Source organism: Hemibagrus wyckioides, linkage group LG20 (assembly GCF_019097595.1).
Source record: "Hemibagrus wyckioides isolate EC202008001 linkage group LG20, SWU_Hwy_1.0, whole genome shotgun sequence".
Lineage (NCBI taxonomy): Eukaryota > Metazoa > Chordata > Actinopteri > Siluriformes > Bagridae > Hemibagrus > Hemibagrus wyckioides.
In genome coordinates this window covers 19,505,959-19,525,165 of record NC_080729.1, presented here as the reverse complement: position 1 = coordinate 19,525,165, position 19,207 = coordinate 19,505,959, and the positions used below count along the sequence as shown (strand labels likewise).

At 37.0% G+C, this 19,207-nt stretch overlaps 1 protein-coding gene across 3 annotated transcripts; it reads left to right on the top strand.

The window, feature by feature from the left end:
- Positions 1 to 9,874: 9,874 nt before the first annotated feature.
- lhx8a (LIM homeobox 8a) lies at positions 9,875 to 18,363 on the top strand. Of its 3 annotated transcripts, none has more exons than XM_058418764.1 (8): positions 9,875 to 10,035; positions 11,339 to 11,482; positions 12,089 to 12,210; positions 13,701 to 13,921; positions 15,293 to 15,396; positions 15,670 to 15,765; positions 16,355 to 16,538; positions 17,932 to 18,363. In XM_058418764.1, exons 1-8 carry the CDS (start codon positions 9,964 to 9,966, stop codon positions 18,006 to 18,008), a joined length of 1,020 nt encoding a protein of 339 aa, XP_058274747.1. In that variant the 5' UTR covers positions 9,875 to 9,963; the 3' UTR covers positions 18,009 to 18,363. The 3 variants fall into 3 exon arrangements, with proteins under 3 accessions (XP_058274747.1, XP_058274746.1, XP_058274748.1); XM_058418763.1 differs by having other exon boundaries at positions 16,355 to 16,553; positions 17,932 to 18,362; XM_058418765.1 differs by lacking the exon at positions 9,875 to 10,035 and adding an exon at positions 10,990 to 11,144 and having other exon boundaries at positions 16,355 to 16,553.
- The last annotated feature ends 844 nt before the right edge of the window (positions 18,364 to 19,207 follow it).

The window sequence follows — 19,207 nt, the reverse complement described above, 5'->3', positions numbered from 1 at the left end:
ATAATGCAGACTATAGATCTAAATAGACATAAATATATCTTAGAAACATTGAAGGGTTAGATTACATAGAAATTTCTTGGTCCTATGTGAAAACCCCATAATCCAGGAGCTGTTACTATAGAAACGACAACAGATCAGAGGGAAATGAATCAACACCTTGTGACCAATCAGACTTGAGAATTCAATTCAGTTTTATCTGTGTAGTGCTTTTAACTGTGAGCATTGTTGCAAAGCAGCTTTAGACAAATATAAAAGTATATAAATTGAAATATAATATAATATATTATACATTTCAAATAAAAATATCTATCAAGTCAGAGGCAACAGTGGAAAGGAAAAAACTCCCTGAGAGTTCATCAGCGCTGTCTTTATAAGTAAAAATAACATCAAGGCAGATGAAGGTAATAACTCATGAGGCGTGACCCAAAAAGATGGGTCTGTGGAGTGGAGTGGAGTGGGTGTGGCTGGTTATCCTGGAAACCCAAGCGCCAACCTTTACCTGCTGTAGATACACACACAAGTCTAGACTTTGATTCCTTGCTTGATTAAATGGTTGTTAGCTATTTGTTTAGATATAAAAGAAAGAAAATACATGGTGAAGGAAAACCTGGGACTCTCCCAGAAGGCTCGGGTGTGTTGGCAGGTGTGTTTCCAGCCCAGCCGCGGTGATGTCATGAGCTCGGCAGCTCCATACAGCAGCAGTGAGGTGAACAGGATTCTGGGACAGGTGTAGACTCTTTACCTTTCCTCTCCCACGTTGCCACAGCTGGAATAATCGAGAGGTTGACTGTCAGCACGGCCGCTTCACGCCTGCCTTGGTGTAAAAAGGCCGCCTTTTCAGGCCCTTTGGCTCGTGACATGTTCGCACCTTTCAAAATCGGGAAGGAGAGAGGAACAAGTATGTGTAAACTTCACTTATCTCGACGATTTTGTTCCCATTAACACACGATGTACAGCCAGACTCGCATTATGACTCGTGTAATGTTTGCTTTGGCATGTTACAGCGTTTTTTGTGGCAAATCCTCAGCGCTCAGAGTATTCCGGTATTTATTGCATAAGAGCCATGTGGAAAGGTGCCTCGCTGGTGGTAGAGAGGCATGAAGAGTTTTTCTGCCAAAACGCCGCTGATTTATTCATAGCTTGTAACTGCAGGAAACTGATATGTTGGGCTTAGTGGTTAGCACTGTAGCACAGCAAGAAGGTCCTGGGTTCGAACAGGCAGGGGTCTTTCTGTGTGGAGTTTGCATGTTCTCCCCGTGCCTGTGTGGGTTTACTCCGGGTACTCCGGTTTCCTCCCACAGTCCAAAAACATGTACATTAGGTTGACTGGTAATTCTAAATTGCCCATAGGAGTGAGTGTGAGTGTGTGGTTGTCTGTCTATATGTGTGGCCCTGTGATGGACTGGTGACCTGTCCAGGGTGTACCCCTGCCTTTCGCCTAATGTGTGCTGGGATAGGCTCCAGCAGATCCCCATGACCCTAATTAGGAATAAAGCAGTTATAGAAAATGGATGGATGGATGATATGTTCCCTGATATGTCAGGCCTGTAGGGAACTGTTACATAATACAGTCTACGTTCTACAGCGTACAGATGAAAAGGATTTTGTTTTCATTTTCAGGGGCTTCATCTTGGGTCATCACACACAACCTGCACTTTAACACTCACTTTAGTGTCATAATTGAGGGATCATGTCTAAAGTTACTGAAGAAAACACTTTAAAAAAAGGAACCTGCTCATCAAAAGTCGAGAATTTTCTCAGATAAGCAAGCTTCCAATCGCAGCCTGCAAATATGATCAGTGAAGTTTTTCCTCAGAGAAATCCTCACGATAATCCTGTCAGGATAGTGTAGATTAGCAAACAAGCTATTGTTATTTGTTTAATTAAAACTCCTGCCATTTTATCTTAGATTAGAAAACTAGCTCATGTTATCAGTATGATGGAAATAAATTTTAAGAATATGAATAAAAAACTCCTAAAATCCTCACAGTAATCCTGTCAGGTTAGCTTAGATTAGCAAATGTTAGCAGCAAATATTATGAATATTTATTAATATTACCTTAAAAAACAATAATCTTGTCAGGTTACCTCAGATAAGCTAACTAGCTAGCATTAGCAGTGAGGATTATGAACATTTATGAACAGAACTGTCAGATTAATTTATACTAGCGGTGAGCCAGCATTAGCAGTGAATATCCTGTCATGCTGATCCAACATTTATAAAGAGAACTTCAGAGAGAAGTAGTTCTGTCAGATTAGCATATATTAGCTAGCTGTCAAGTTCATTCAGTGTTGATGTAATGGAACAACGATCCAAATCTTCTTCTTCCCCTGAATGCAGTGACCCGAGGCTGGAAAGATGAAAGGATCTGAAGGTTGCTGCTCGCATCCAGGACGTTTCCTGTGGGCTCGTGGCACTGAGACCCTGAGGGCGAGAAAAGCAAGTGGAGCAGGCTAGCTCTGAGGTCAAAGATCATAACAAGATGGATTTAGGGTTAAGTTAGAGAATAACCAAAGTGATATCTGTGGCACAGGGGGGAGTTTCAAAGCCCCACGTCTAGACGGCGTCCTCTGGTTAAAGAGATTCAGGAGAAAGCGAAGCCTCGTCAAAGCTCCGTGTGAATTTATCTTCATGTTATCGAACCACATAACGTTCTGATGGCATTATGAATAAAGGTGGTTGGTGGTGGCGGCACAAACTAGTAACGTCATCAGAGGAAACGTCCGGAAGCTTGGAGTCGTCGCTTTTAGGTAAACTTCTCCGTGCCGCCGAAACAAAAGGCTGTGTTCACAGGGAGACCTGGTGAGCTTACAGGCTGAAGTGGGTGTGTTTTGGGTACGACTTCCGTGTCTGAATAATCTGTTTCCTTTAGCTAGTATGATAGCAGCGGCTTGGTGGCTGCCGCTCTATGAAAGGCTGTCATCGGCTCCATTTCCTCTTCCACAAGGATGTTGATGGGATCGAACGCCTGCGGCCCCTTGACACGCAAAAGCAACTGTAGAAAGTCTTCATTCTTCTTGCAAAGAAATCTCTGAATCACAATTCTCCAAGGGTTCCTTAACAGTTCTTAATGACTTATCATTGACAGACAAACACTCTGCCTAGAACCATACAGGGGTTCTCAAAAAGGGCTCTAGATTTAATTCTCTGTGTATTCAGATCAAGACTTCACCTCACATTTACTTCTGTTTACAAAATCATAACCTCTCAAATCATTATCTAACACACAATTTGGAAAAAAAGTCTGTAGCTACCTCAGATTATAATTCAGCAAATCCATAATTCACCTCACATTAGTAACAAAATCATTATCTACTTCGATAAAAAAATAACTGCAGTCTGTCTCGTAATCTACCTCTATAATTTTGTCAATTAATAATCTATTTCACTTGATGAATTTATCTATTTATCTTAACTTTAAATCAACCTCATAATCTACCCCAGATTATGATTTTATAAATAATCTTGGAAGAAGCTTATAATTTTGGAAAGACATAATCTACCTCACATGATTAACAAACAGACTTTATCTAATTAAAAAATTTTAAAAAATGAATTGCAGTCTCTCAAAATCTACCTCAGATTATAATTCTGTCAATCAATAATCTGTCACACAGAATGAATTTATCTTAATCTACTTTGAATTGTTTGCAAAAATAATCGTGATCTACCTCATAACTTACCTCAGATTATGTTTTTATAAATAATCTCAGATTATAAATTTACAAATCCATAATCTACCTCACTTGATTAACAAAGTCTTAAAAAATGACCAGCAGTCTGCCTCATAATCTACCTCAGATTATAATTTTGCTAATCAATAATCTACTACACATGATGAATTAAAAAATCTTCAAATTATTTAAAAAATAATCAAGATCTACCTCGTAATCTACCTTAGATTATGATTTTATAAATAATCTATCACAGATTATAATTTTGCTAATCAATAATCTACTTCACATGAATTAAAAAATCTTCAAATTATTTAAAAAATAATCAAGATTCATGTCATAATCTACCTCAGATTATGATTTTGCAAATCAACAATCTATCTCACAGGATGAATTCATCATAATCTACTTCAAATTGTTCGCAAAAATAATCAAGATCTACCTCGTAATCTACCTCAGATTATGAATTTGCGAATCCATAACCTATGATAAAAAACATTTGGTCAGATTTTGAATAAAATAATGCAATAATCCCACCTCAGATTATTATATTCAAATCCATTATTTACTTCAAACTTGGTAGATTAAAAAAAAGAAACCCTAAACACACAATCTCCCTCACATGCTGAATAATCTAGAGCTATATCAATCTATAATCTGAACCGTAATCTAGATTATTATCAGATTATAATTCCAGCAAATCCATAATCTACCTCGAACGACAGATCATTTGAAAACTGACCAATTGATTATTTTTCACCACTCTAAAAAATAAAAAATAAAACAATTGTAACTCACGTAGAATTGAAAACAATGCTAAATCTACCTCAGGCTGTGATTTTTCTAATCCGACTCAGGTGCACTCCAATTCTAAACGATTAGATGATTATCCCGAAAGGTCAAAAGACATCAAAGACTTAAGCACCAATTTCCTGACTGGAATGACTGATGAAAATGTGCGCGTGATTAATGAGAGTGGTAACGTAACGGAGCTTTAATCGAGCTCTGGGTTACAGATTGACGTGGCAGCGTTGTGTATACAGCGTAACGCATGTACAGGGACTGCTGCTCGGCCCTGCCTTTATTGAAGTCTCTTTTCTTTTTTCTTTTCCTTTTCCTCTGGCATCCAGCTCCGATGCGAGTTTCAGGAAACGCGACCGCAGCCTTCTCCAGATCGACCTGTCAGAGTCCATTTGCTGGAGCTCTGGAGCTCGGAGACCCCTCACCTCCCAGACCCTTGGTGTTGAGTTACATGCACTGCAACCACTCCCCCACTTCCAGCCGTCTAAAACCTTATGAATGAACGTCTGGGAAGGGGAAAAAAATAACATCCAACCAGGGTGGCTGAGCTCTTCACACTGAGTTTTAATCGGAGTCATGTCAGGGACTTTTCTCTTTTGTATTTGCTTTTTAAAAAATCCTGTCAGAGGAATCAACGCTCTGAGTGGGATGCGGTTCTAGGAAAATAATCATCTACAGCATGGTGCGGTGATACTTTTTAGCCGTTTATAGTTACGTTTATTGAGTTCTTCACGTCTGTGAAGTCTATACTTCTATTAACAAGCCTCTATTTTTCTCTCTCTTGAAGTCAATAAACTAATCAAACATTGTTCTTTTTTAGCTCCTCACACTGGAGCTATGATGCTAACATGTCATGAAAAGGAATAGCTTCCATTTTAGCACTGTGTGTGTGTGTGTTTGCAATATAAGGACAATAGAAAAATTTACATAATCTTAAAAACTTGAATCTGAATCTCTTTCTCCTTCTCTATGCTACACCAGATCAGATTCAGGATCAGACTCAAGATCAGGCTCAGGATCAGATTCAGGATCTTCTCTCTGTACTGGACTGTACAATAAAACACACACTACACACAATACACTCCGGTTTATACAGAACTCTCAATAAACTGAGATTTGCACAGGACTCATAAACACACAGTTTTTGCACATCAACTAGGTCTGTAACCTTAAACACTTGTTTTTGCACATTACTTATCTTGTTTTTTATCTCATTCTCCATATTTATTCCTAAATCTCTGTATTTTGTATTTTTCTGCTATATTTTGTTATAATTTTATATTCTACTATATTTTGTAATATTTTATATTTTGTTATTTGATATATTTTTTGTAATATTTTATATTTTGTTATTTGATATATTTTTTGTAATCTTTTATATTTTGTTATTTGATATATTTTTTGTTATATTTTGTACCCTAATTTGGGTATTTTAGTATTTTTGTTATATTCCTTCCTATATTATCTATTACCTGTGTTTGTGGATACTGCTGGAAACTGTGAATTCCCCTTTGGGATGAATAAAGTATCTATCTATCTATCTATCTATCTATCTATCTATCTATCTGTCTGTCTGTCTGTCTGTCTGTCTGTCTGTCTGTCTGTCTGTCTGTCTATCTATCTATCTATCTATCTATCTATGAAGGATTCAGGATCAGATTCAGGATCAGACACAGAATCAGATTCAGGATCAAGTTTAGGATCAGATTCAGGATTAGATTCAGGATCAGACTTAAGATCAGACTCAGGATTGGATTCAGGATCACCTAGGATCAGACTCAGGATCAGGCTTAGGATGAGATTCAGGATCAGATTCAGGATTAGGCTCAGAATCAGACTCAGATTCAGACTCTGGATGAGACTCAGGATGAGACTCAGGATCAGACTCAGATAAGAGGCCTAAAGTTCATATGGTTGTAGGTTCAAAGATTGGGATAAGAATAAATTTCCTATTGGATTTGTGTGTTGTTTATCTTACAGGTAAATTATTCTGTTTTACATAAAATGCAGCTGAATGGCAGCTAAACTCCAAAGAAGCATAAAAATGTCTCAGGCTCTGTCTCATGTCTCAGGCTCTGTCTCAATCAGCTCCCTCGCGAATCAGTGAATCAGTACATGATGTACAATCTCTCAGGCACTGCTCAGGACCGTGACTCACCACACACTGGGACACTGATAACTCACTTTCTGGGGATGTTCTAATTTCCTCATCAGTCACTGTAAAAAAACAACAACAACAAAACAAACATATCCAGTATATTTTAGTTTTATACGTCATATAAATCACACGTGTTTCTGTCACGCTGCTTCAAGCAGGATCGTAGGCTAGCTATGGACTTTTTTTTTTAAACACTTAAAAGTTTAATAACACTTAAAAGTCTAATTGCTAATGTATCAGTAATTATCTGAGAGCTACAACAACGATAACAAGCTACTTACAAGTGTAGATGAAGTCTGAGAGATTGATTCGTCCACCATTTTTTTCAAGCTGAAAAACTTCAGAAAATACACTATATTACCAAAAGTTTTGGGACACCCCTCCAGATCATTGAATTCAGGTGTTGTTTTTTAGGGGTTGGGCTCAGCCCCTTAGTTCCAGTGAAAGGAACTCTTAATGCTTCAGCTTCATACCAAGACCCGATAGAACATACATTTATTTGGCCAAAAGTACACTATATTGCCAAAAGTTTTGGAACATCTGCCTTAAATGCACATGAATGTAATATGGAGTTGTCCAGCTCTTTGCAGATATAACAGCTTCAACTCTTCTGGGAAGGATTTCCACAAGGTTTAGGTGTGTGTTTATGGGAATTTTTGACCATTTCTCTAGAAGCACATTTGTGAGGTCAGGCACTGATGTTGGACGAGAAGGCCTGGCTCACAGTCTCCGCTCTAATTCATCCCAAAGGTGTTCTATGGGGTTGAGGTCAGGACTCTGTGCAGGCCAGTCAAGTTCCTCCACACCAAACTCACTCATCCATGTCTTTATGGACCTTGCTTTGGTCACTGGTGTGCAGTCATGTTGGAACAGGAAGGGGTCATCCCCAAACTGTTCCCACAAAGAGCATGAAATTGTCCAAAATGTCTTGGTATGAAGCTGAAGCATTAAGAGTTCCTTTCACTGGAACTAAGGGGCCGAGTCCAACCCCTGAACTCAATGATTTGGAGGGGTGTCCCAATACTTTTGGCAATATAGTGTAGCTACATTGACTTTGAATTGAGGATATATTTGTTTAAACTGTTCCTGTCCAGTACCATGTTTAGATCAGAGAAAAGCAATCCTTCAAAAACTATAACAAGTCCTTTAACATGATGGAGAAAAACAGATAGAACTTTAACAGCATGAAGGAAGAAATAAGGAAAGGAAAAAAAAAGTGGATTGGAAGAAGACATGTAGAGGAAAGGGCAGTAAAAAAAAAACAACTCATCATGATCTCATATGAAATAATGAAACAGTGTGTGTGTGGTATGGGATTTGATAAAAAACCTCCATGTGTGTATAGTTAATCATGTGAAATGAGATGTTACATGCTGTAATGTGACCACAATGTCTCGGCCAGTCTTTCTCTATTAACTTATGACGTGATGTGACCATATTTGGAAACACCGTCATCACTGGCTGTCGTTTATCTTTCAGCATCTGGACAGATAAAACACAATACTTTAGCATGAAATCCGAGGACACTTTACAAAAAAAACCTGTGGCAAAAAAAAAAATCAGGCTGGTAAACAAGTCGGTGACGTCACACGCCTTTTCGACTTTTTCCCCATCTTTCAGACAATACGGGTCTTGTTTATGTGCTCGTGGACCTCACCCTGCATTTCCCCCCGTGGCTTTTGACGTGGATACATCAAGACGTGTGTTTTCTTTTTTCTCTTTGCTGAAATGCAATATTAAAGCACATCATCCACACTGGCCTGGGGTTTTCTAGAGTAGGAAAAAACACAGCTAGGAGAAGAAACCCATTAAAAATTGGTTCCGGTCAAAAAAGCTGCATCAAAAACACACAGGAAAGAAAGAAAAAGAAAAAGAAAAAGAAAAAGAAAAAGAAAAAGAAAGAAAGAAAGAAAGAAAGAAAGAAAGAAAGAAAGAAAGAAAGAAAGAAAGAAAGAAAGCAAGCTTAAATAAAAAACCCAAAGCAATATTCACCTAAAGGTTACTTTCTTGAAAGAATATAAACATTAAATGTGGCTATAGATATGAGTTTAGACTACCTTTATTTATTTATTTATTTATTAATAAATAAATAAATAAATAAATAAATAAATAAATAAATAAAAATTATTTTAAAGAATGTTATTAGTCCTTTGCTGTCTGAGCTTCAGAAAAAAAAATACACCAAAGCCGTCCTTTTATTTATTTGTTTATTTATTTATTAACAAAATAAGTGTTAAATTATCTTAAGCTGTATTTAAATCTGGTAATTGTTCATTAAAAATTATTTTAATATTTTATAACTTTTAAGGTCAATATTAGGTCAATAATTTATAATTAATAATACATTTTATTTTATATTTTATGAACGCTTTGGGAGGATGTTTGCGTGACTTTTATTTAACCAAACAATTCTCAGTAACTTGTTTCAGATTTAAAACATTTTATAAATTACCCATAACTTATATATAAAAAGGCCAGCTGGGAAAGAAAAGTCATATTCACATTTAATCTAAGATTAAGCATAAAAAATATGTAGAATATAAATAAACCCGTTTGCGTATTTGTAAATAAAGCGCGTATTTTTATGAAGCCGGAATTATAACAACTATTTGTCCCGAATTAAGGGAAAAGGAAATTCGCGAGCCTATAATAAAGATTTCCTCCTTAAATCCGTGCTTAACACTAAACTAACTCAGGTGCTAAAGGGCAGGGAGGAACTCTCTCTCAGATGGCACCAGTTAATCCAATTTGCGGATTATTTTTTTATTTAAAGAACTGAAAAGCGCGACAGCTGTAATGACCACAGACTTAATCAATGCTTCATCCTTCCTTTTTCCCTTCTGTCTGTCTGCCTTTCTTTCTTTTAAAAAAAATAGAGTATTTTTATTTCTTAGCATGAATTGATGAATTGCTAAATTAATAATTTAAGTCAAAATGTTTTCTTGGCTGGATTGTTTTTTTAAGTGATTAAAATGTTTGTTATTCAGTGTACTCAGTACATGAGCTTCATGTTCAAGGCTGCTAGAGTGTTGGGAGAAAAAAAAAAAAGAAAAAGAAAAAAACAGACGTTATTGCCGTTAATTAATTCTTGGCGAAAATAAGGAGGGTTCATTTGTATATTCCCGTTTTTTTTGCCCCCTCTCGCTGAATAATAGGCGTGTGTAAATGTGCCAAGGAGGTGCGGCCATGGGGGGAAAAAAGCCCCGGAAAAAGTTCCTCCCAAACTAAAGTTGCCGTTAAATCGCGGCGTAGACGCACATGTGGATTACCTGCAGTAATGCTCCACACAAAGCAACCTGCAACCGCCTGAACCTACAAACCTTCACACCATGTACTGGAAAGATGAGCAGACGCTTTCCTGCCCCGGCGTGGAAGAGTTCAAGTCGGGATCCGAGAGCAAAGTAAGTCTTAAAAGGAAACCTTTAAGTGAGCAAAACTCGGGCTGTTGGATTTTCCGCCGCAAGCTTTTGCGACCTGCACAAAAATCACTGGTGTTGAACTAAACTCAAGACCTCGAGTGAAGTTTAGCTCTTCTCATGTGTTAGTTTAGCTTGTAGATTATTTGGGGTTGGGTTGTAAGGTGTTGTAGGCTGTCGGGTTTTCTTGTGGAATTAATTTTGTTTTTCGACTTCAGTGGAAAAGCTGAAAATGTATATTTTACATAAAGTTTCACTTTTGTTTTTCATCTCTAGGGTTGGATTAAGTTTTATTCCTAATTTAGCACTATAAAGGACCAAACAAAAGTAACAACCTGAAACACTTCATTTTTATTTATTTATATATTTTAAATTTAACTCCTTAAGGAAGCTTGCAACCTGCAATCAGTGCTACATCTCTACTTAAACTTGTAAAAAAAATATTTTTGCACCAACAAGCAGTTTGTGTGAAGCGTGATGTTTCGTATATATTTATATTATAAATGTACATTTTTTATATATATATATATATATATATATATATATATATATATATATAAATTTTTTTTTGACGTTAATCTCTAATTAACGCCTAGAACTTGTTTCCGTCTCGCGCATCATCACCTTCAGCTGTGCTGCAGCCTGCACGGTGATTTTATTTCATATGATACACTTAAAAAAAAGCATGCCTCTATAGCCTGGTCTAATCAATAGCCCGTGCACCTGTTTAATGTGCAAGAGGGTTGTTCTGTAAAGCTTTATTTTTCATAATCTGTCAATTGAAAGCTATTTTGGAATGCATTCATCAGAAAGCGAGGTGGAAGACTGCTGACTGCTATTACCTCAAGAGCCCCGTGTGTGTATGGGTGTATACGTGTGTGTGCTGTGATAATTTCGGGGTGTGTGTGGAGGGGGGGGCATCTTTTACACCGTGCTTGTTGTCATGGTTATTAACGGGGCGGCCGCAGAGGTTAAAAGGGCGGCGGCTCGGAGCGCGCGACTCTCCGCCTGACGCGCCTGCACACTTTCTCCTGCTGCTCGTCATGCCACAAAACTGCAAACCTCACACACTCCTGCAAGAAGGAAACCTTTTGGTAATTAACCGACTAACCATCTAACTAGCTAACAGGTTTAATAGAAAGACTATTTTTTCTTTTATGGAGCAAAACGTTTAGGTCGGAAAATACCTTTTAAGCTTTTTTATTTGCGTTTGTTTTAAGTCAACTGACCAAACGTAGCCAAAGTCTTATTATTATTATTATTATTATTATTATTATTATTTGTACAGAGTTCAACTCAAGACCTGTTGGAAGAAGTGTCTTGTCCGTCGTCTTCTGTCTCGTCGCCCACCGTCTCTTCTCCTCATGCCATGTCGGAGAAAGCCATCTGCACCAGCTGCGGCATGGAAATTGTAGACAAATACCTGCTCAAGGTAAAATAATAATAAAAAATTTAATTATTACAATTGGGGCATGTCGCAATTTTCCGCGTGAAAGCGAACCGTCAAATATTCTAGAACATCTTGTACAAACATATTTCTTTACTCTATTTACAATGACAAAATACTTCTCTTAAAAAAAATTCCCCAACATGAACAAACACTTAAACTTCATTTTTAATTTCTGTAACATAAAAAAATCTATTTAAATGTATTATGATCCTCTTTAATAATTGTGCGAGTTAAACAACGTCGATAATCCATACTTATATTTTTTATTTATTATTGTTGTTGTTTTACCAAACGTTACACAGGTTTTCAGATTTTTAAATATAATGTTTACATTCATCGAGAGTACTTTTAATATGCTAACATTATTTCCCACGTTAATATGTTCCTATTGTTCGGCGTGCTAATGACGGCTAGCTTAATTAGACCGGCTAATATTTCTGCCTGCGTGTACATTTTGTTTTTCGCTTGTAAAGATTTAGATTTTGTTTGTCGGTGTGTTAGTGTTACCGGTTTATAGTTTATATCGTGAAGGTGACACGCTTAAGTAACTCGCCGTTAACTGTCCACTTTCTGTTTTGTTTGTATAAGGTGAACGACATGTGCTGGCACGTGCGCTGCCTCTCGTGCAGCGTGTGTCAGACGTCACTCGGCCGCCACATCAGCTGCTATATCAAAGAAAAAGAGATTTTCTGTAAACTCGACTACTTCAGGTACATCCTGCTTTTTGTTTCTGTTAAATTATACAGAGTTGAATTCATTTGGCTTGACCTTGATGCACAAAACAAGCATTTTTATATTTTTTATTTATTTATTTTTAAAAGCACGGTTTGTTTGTGTCGTCACGTGCACGCCTTGTATGTGCCTACATTTCGGACATAAAAAACGTAGTGATTTATTCATTTTTGGATGAAAGTATTGAGGTAACATGACATAATAAATGATCACAATATTGGTCCTATTCAGCACTTAGCGTTACTAAATTCATCATTCGTTTCCAAAGTAACATTGTTCCCTATAGATCTCTTTCACTACCTGGTTTGTGATATTTTGAACAAATTGCTTCATGAATATAATCCTGATTTTAATATTTGTTTTGCTCTATTGACCTCCTGCTTCAGCTTAAATCTCAACATCTGACTTGGGAGAAATCTTTTGGATGCATTTCCATTATGCACATCGTCCTGTGTGGTCATCCTGAGACTTAAAAACAAACAACCCTATATAATACTCAATATGAAACCTGTTGCACTAGCATGAGTACTAGTTTGACTAGTAGTAACGTTCTGGCTTTTTAATTTCTCTCAGTTTTTAGTCATACACCTTCACTCAAATGATTTCTGATATTTTTGGAGCACGCAGAAGATCAAGAGAAGTTCCACCAAACTGTACTGAAACCCGTGCTGACCACAAGGCTGTCTAATCTGGCCAGAAATCAATCACGGTTTTGAATGAACAGTTTGGCTAAATGTCCTTTACATCATCTCTTCCGTCCTACATCAGACTTAACTTTTTGCTTCTCAGTTCAAGCCTGTATTGGTTTTAATGGACATTTCATTACTAACGCAGCATAATTTTAGCGTTTAGCTGATAACGACGGATACCTTCGAGAGACTAATTTGGATTGCTGACTGGACGAACTGATGAGTAGCAGCATCAATAAATTAATCTACATACCAGAGACTGGAAAATATGTTTAATTACTTATTATGCCTAATGTCTCTAATATGCATTGTAGCTATGTTTATATCTATTGTATTGTATCTCAACTTGAATTAGCATCTGCTTAATGGCAAAAACACCAATTTCTTTTATATGTATAATTGTAAATAAATTCGGGCATCAAGGGGTTTTAAAAATAAATCAAGGTGATCAGGGTTAAATAAAGTAGCATAAGAAATTGAAGAGTTGGTATTATTTTCTAACCACTAATACATCCACCAGAATAATAAAAGGTCCTTATTGCTATGGCGATGCTATCAGTAAGTTTTTTTTTTTTGTTTTTTTTTTGTTTTTTTTTTGTTTCAGTAGTTAAATGTTTGTTTTAATCTGGGAAGGTGAGGCTTTAATTAGCTTTGAGTTGAAGCTGTAATTGTGGTCGTTATTTTTGTGATTGCCCTCCTTCATTTATTTATGGTACAAGAGATGTTTTGCGTTCCAGTACAGGACAAGTAACCTGACCTTTTTTTTTTTTTTTATAAAGGAAATACGGGACCCGCTGTGCTCACTGTGGCAGGAACATCCACTCCAACGACTGGGTTCGCCGAGCCAAAGGGAACACCTACCACCTGGCCTGCTTCGCCTGCTTCTCCTGCAAACGCCAACTATCTACAGGAGAAGAGTTCGCCCTGGTGGACGAGAGGGTGCTCTGCCGCGTGCACTACGACCGCATGCTGGACAACCTGAAGCGGGCCGTGGAGAACGGTTAGACCTTCTCACACTCGTTTATACACGGCAATTTAATCAAAGCTGAGCTGTGACGGTGATACCACTGCTGAAGTCCAAAACATGTACCAGCTGACCAGTAGTGCCGTCTGGGTTAGAGGTTAAAGCACCTGAGTGAATATTTATAATTGTAGTTAATAATCCATATATCTTCAGACACTTATTCATGTTTTGTATCCATTTTCCCTTTTTTCTTATTCCCAGACATTTTTAAACTAAACAAATAATGCAGTGAAGACTTTAGTGTGTAAAAACAACAACAAAAGTGACCGCTAGACCTGAGGGAGGAAAAAGTGCAGTTCCAATACCAAATAAACCCCCTAGTTAGTTGTAGCACCGCTTGAGGTTCTTCACTTGAGTGTGTGGAAACTCTTAAACTGACTAAAAGTGCGAAAGGATTCAAAAGAAAGATGTTTGAGTTCAGATCCTGTTGGGAAATTGGTGCGTGAGCTGCTAGCCTAGGCTTTGCTGTATTGTCTCAAGTCTGTTTGAGGTAACCCCCCCCCCCACAAAAAAAATAGCAGTATACGCGTAGACTAATGTTCATGTTAAGTCTAAAAGAAAAGAAGGTACACTTCTGTCTGAAGGCGTCTGATCTGCGCTAGCTCGAAAACCACTGAAATCTCCAGCAGAAGTTCGTCAGCTGAACCGCGTCCAGAGTAAATATTAGTCTTGGGTAAAATCTTGAGACTTGAAATAAGCTTCATCAGCTGCAACTATTATCTGTAGTAAATTGCTCCACATGTTCGTGTAATATTAGCATCCTGACTTCTCGCTGCTTTTGTTTTATTTTTTGTTTTATAACTGTTAAGTTTTATGGAATGTGACACTGGACCTCCTGGACGGTGAAGTCTCGTCCTCATCGTTATGTCTGTTGAAGTTTAGATTTGTCGGGACTTTTAATTCCTTAGGACTGAAGCTTGAAGCTGGTTGATTAAGTCACCTCATGAATCTAAATATTGATGTTTACTGAGGTGTGTAATGATTTGGCGAAGAAAGAAAAGTGAAGTACAGAAACGAAGGACAGAATGAATTAAGAGATTGTGACTTAAGCTGAAAGTGTCGGTGCGTGTGTATGTATATATGCGTGTGTGTGTGTGTGTGTGTGTGTGTGTGTATATATATATATGTATATATATTTCTTATATTTAAATTGTCTGGAAGCTATCTAATCAGATAAAATCACCTGAATCTCCACCCCCAAAAAAATGAAATGTAGAGATTTTTGAAGGTCACGTTTGTGTTGCTAAAAAAAAAAAAAAAAAAAAAAAAATCAGCTGTTTTTCAGCCTCTTTGTTGCGTGATAAGTGAGTGACCTCAGGCTGATTTCCTATCCGTATTCCCATCCAGGAAAAGGAGTGAATGTAGAAGGAGCCGTACCTTCGGAACAGGAAGTGAACCAACCCAAACCGGCCAAGAGAGCGCGGACGAGCTTCACGGCCGACCAGCTGCAGGTTGGTGCTCATCTTCATCGTCATCCTCCTCCTAATACAGAAGATCGTGAAGATTTCTGTAACAGGAAACACTGAGGGGACTGTGGGGATTATTGGGACTTTAATAACACTGAATATGTCTGAAGGCTGTCCTGTAGACCGTGTTTGTTTAAAAAGCTTTATTTTATTTTTACATACATTTGTGTAAATTATGAATTAGTTAGTGGTTGGTAAAACTAAATATTGAGTGTTGATGTTTTTGGCTTTATATTTTAATATAAGTGTGTGTGTTAGGTGATGCAGGCTCAGTTTGCTCAGGACAACAACCCAGACGCTCAGACGCTGCAGAAGCTGGCCGAAAGAACCGGACTCAGCCGCAGAGTCATTCAGGTGAACTGGATCTCCGACATATTGAACCCAAGAGACACTAAAACATCAGATTCTAATTTGGGAGACAAAGACTTCATTCAGAGTCATTTCCAGGAAAGGTTTTTCTTCATGTCAGGATCGGTGTAGATAATTTCTCTTGACTTGGCGTGGAAAATGTAAATGTTTCTGATTTATTATAGGATTTCATATTTGGGTTTATTTCTATAGATTCAGCCTAAACGTCCATTTTAATCTGAAAAATTTGAATTCAGTTCCCTTGGATAAATATAAATAAAAATCTAGGTATTCATTTCAATAATCAGGTGAATATGGAAAAAAGGAAGTATTTAAAATATCAGGAGAAATTTTAATCTGTATTTACACATTGTATTTTAATTTACATTTTAGCTTTCCTGCAAAAAATGTTATGTTAAACATTATATAAAAGTTAAATGTGTAAAAGTTTTGGATGTTATGTTTTGGTGTCTCGTGCTCTTGTTGAGTCCATCTCTCTGCATCTCCGTCATAAATATGAATCTTGATCAGAAGGAGCTTGAAGAATTGAAGTGATTTGTGCTCCTCACGTTGTTGTGTGTTTTTGGTTCCTCAGGTTTGGTTTCAGAACTGCCGAGCACGTCATAAGAAGCACGTGAGTCCGAACCACTCGTCCACGGCGCCGGTGTCGTCCCTGCAGCCGGGTCGACTGTCCCCGCCTCTGATGGAGGAGCTGCAGTACACGGCGTTCACTCCGGTCGACACGCCCATGCTCACCACCCTGCACTCGTACATGGACGGTCAGTTCAACCCGGGTGTGTCTCACTTCTGTCACCTAACAAGCTCTCGATCCACACACTGAATTTATTGGTTCTTGGTTTAGTTTGTTGATTTTAAAATCATCCTTTATTCACCGATTAGAGCTTTATTTATTGACCAGTTTCAGCTTCTGAAACATGCCGTGTAGCCTTTATTTTGAAATGTAATTAATTAATGAATTTAAGTTCATTTTATTTCCAAGTGCATTTATATTTCTCTGTTTAAAGAGCCCCTGTGAAATAAACCTTAAATATGTGTGACAGATTTGGCAAAAAAAAAGTAATATTAAAGATAAAACACAGAAATTCACTTTAATTCTCTACTTTTATCCTAAAATCTGATGCAGCTTGTGCATTAAAAGCCTTTTTCTGGTTTTGTTTAAGGCATTTAATGGAAAAACAATATTATAGATTAAATGAATATACATTTTCTGTCAAATTAAATAATTTTGTCTTTGGCCTTTAAAAAAAAAAAAAAAAAAAAATTTAAAAAAGGGCAGTATTTTGTCTGACCCCCTGAGATTTCCAAGAATGTGTTATAATATTACACTGAAGTGCTAAAGTTTTCTAAACTGGATAAATAATTAAAAAGAAAATATTCATTTTAATATTCTACATGAGTAATTATCGTAGCTGTTGATTGTGAAGTGTCCGTCAGTCTGCTGACCAGTTTACACTCTCATTCCTCATCGGGAAGTGCACAAGCTTATTAGGATTTTGTTTTTTCTTTTTTGTTTCAAACATTTTTAGCTGTATTTATGAAATTGGTTTAATCCAAAATTCAAACTCAAACAATTTGCATAAATGTCAACTTGAATATAATGACAATTTTATCGATTTTAATTTTTTTATTGGTTAAAAAGTTTATTTGAAAATATATTTTTTTTTAATTCTGTATTTAATGTGCCTAATTTAATTATTTCATACGTTAAAAGATTAAAAATCCACCTTTCTCTCAGTGAATAAGTGTGTTTTAGTGAAATATTGAATTCTCACTGTGTGGCTTTGACATTTTATATACATTTTAAAGAATTTTCATAGCTAGGGATAATTATCATATAAATAAAATTCATAAAATGAAGGATAAAATTCACTTTTTTAAAAATAATGAAAAAAACAACTCGGAACTTTTTTTCTCCCTTTGCTTGTATTATGAAAAAATTTAGTTCAGATTGTCGATAAATATTTTATTGTTGCACTCGTGCTGTGAGATTCAAAGTGATTTTTTGTTTTTTACTTATTTTTGATTTTTTAAAAAAAATTTTTTTAAATAAGGCTGGCTTCCTTTTCATGCCATCCCATAATATCCGTACTTGTTTGTATAAAAAATCCGACGTTCCTTAGTAACACGATCCTACGCTTCTGTCTTCTCCAGTTCAGTCTCCGCCGTCGCTGGTGTTCCAGCCTCTCCTGCCCCACTCCATGACACAGCTGCCCATCAGCCACGCCTGAGTCCACTGCACCCCGCCCACCGCACCCTCTCAACCAATCAGGTCAGAGTGTAGAGGAAAAGCATGAGGAACTTTTCAGCGCTCTGTTGCCCATGTCTTGCACCGCGACTCCGTAACTGTTTGATTATTTTCATCAGCGTTTACCGAAGGATGGTCCAAGAAAACGAAAGCTTTCCATGTCATTGTGAACGGCTGAAGTTTTTTTTTTTTCTTTTTTTGTTTTGTTTAATATATAAATATCTATATATGGAATAAAAAAGGTTGAATACGATCACATTTAATTTATTCGTTGTATGTGACTGAGCACTTTGTTTTTTGAAATAAATTTATGATGGAAGTCTTAGTTTCTGGGTTTTGTCGATGTACAGCTGCTTTTGTTTGTTTATTTTTTTTTTTTTGTGGATGATTCACGATAATTTGGAAGCCGAACAAAAAATGCTAATAAAATGTTCAATGCTTACGGAACTTTGGAGTAACTGCATTTGTTGAGTGAATGCACAAAGTCGCTCGCTTCGGCTATCGTTATAACGAGCCGAAATCTCAGATTTGAAGGAGAAGCACATGATAAAACACTCGGGTGCTGTGGAAACAGACTCTTTAGAAAATGGAGGAAAAATATAGACACTGGTGCAGAGCATCTCCTCCGATGTTCCTTTATCTGTATGGGATTAAGTCATGAAAACAGGGCGTGGCTAATTTGAATAACAAGCTACCAAGACACGCCTATGAGCATGTAAATGTTTTAAATTCTGATTACATTTACACGAACTCGCAGTCTGATCTCCACAAGCTACGAAGCTACTTTTCCGATTATTAGAATCTCCAGACACGCATTTTGGGGGAAAAAGCTCTACGTTTCAGTTTATATGATTTTAGTTAACCTTAAACAACACAATGTTCTGTTTAGAAATTTTCCGTTTTAAACTGAAATTCCTCGGAAAGTTCCAGAACCTTCCACCAGATGATGAAACGGTGGAATTGTTTTTACAAGAAATCTTAACACGCACATTTAGCAAAGAATGTAATGAAACGCACTGATTATTTTACGATAAACATCAAACCTGGGCGGAAAAAAAACGAAAAAAACGTAGGGGATAGGAGTCAGGAATTTTCGTAAGCGTTCACGTGCCGGTTTGTCATCTGCCCTGTCAAACACAGTCTGTGAAAGTGGGTGGGTCTTGGTCATGATTGACAACCAGT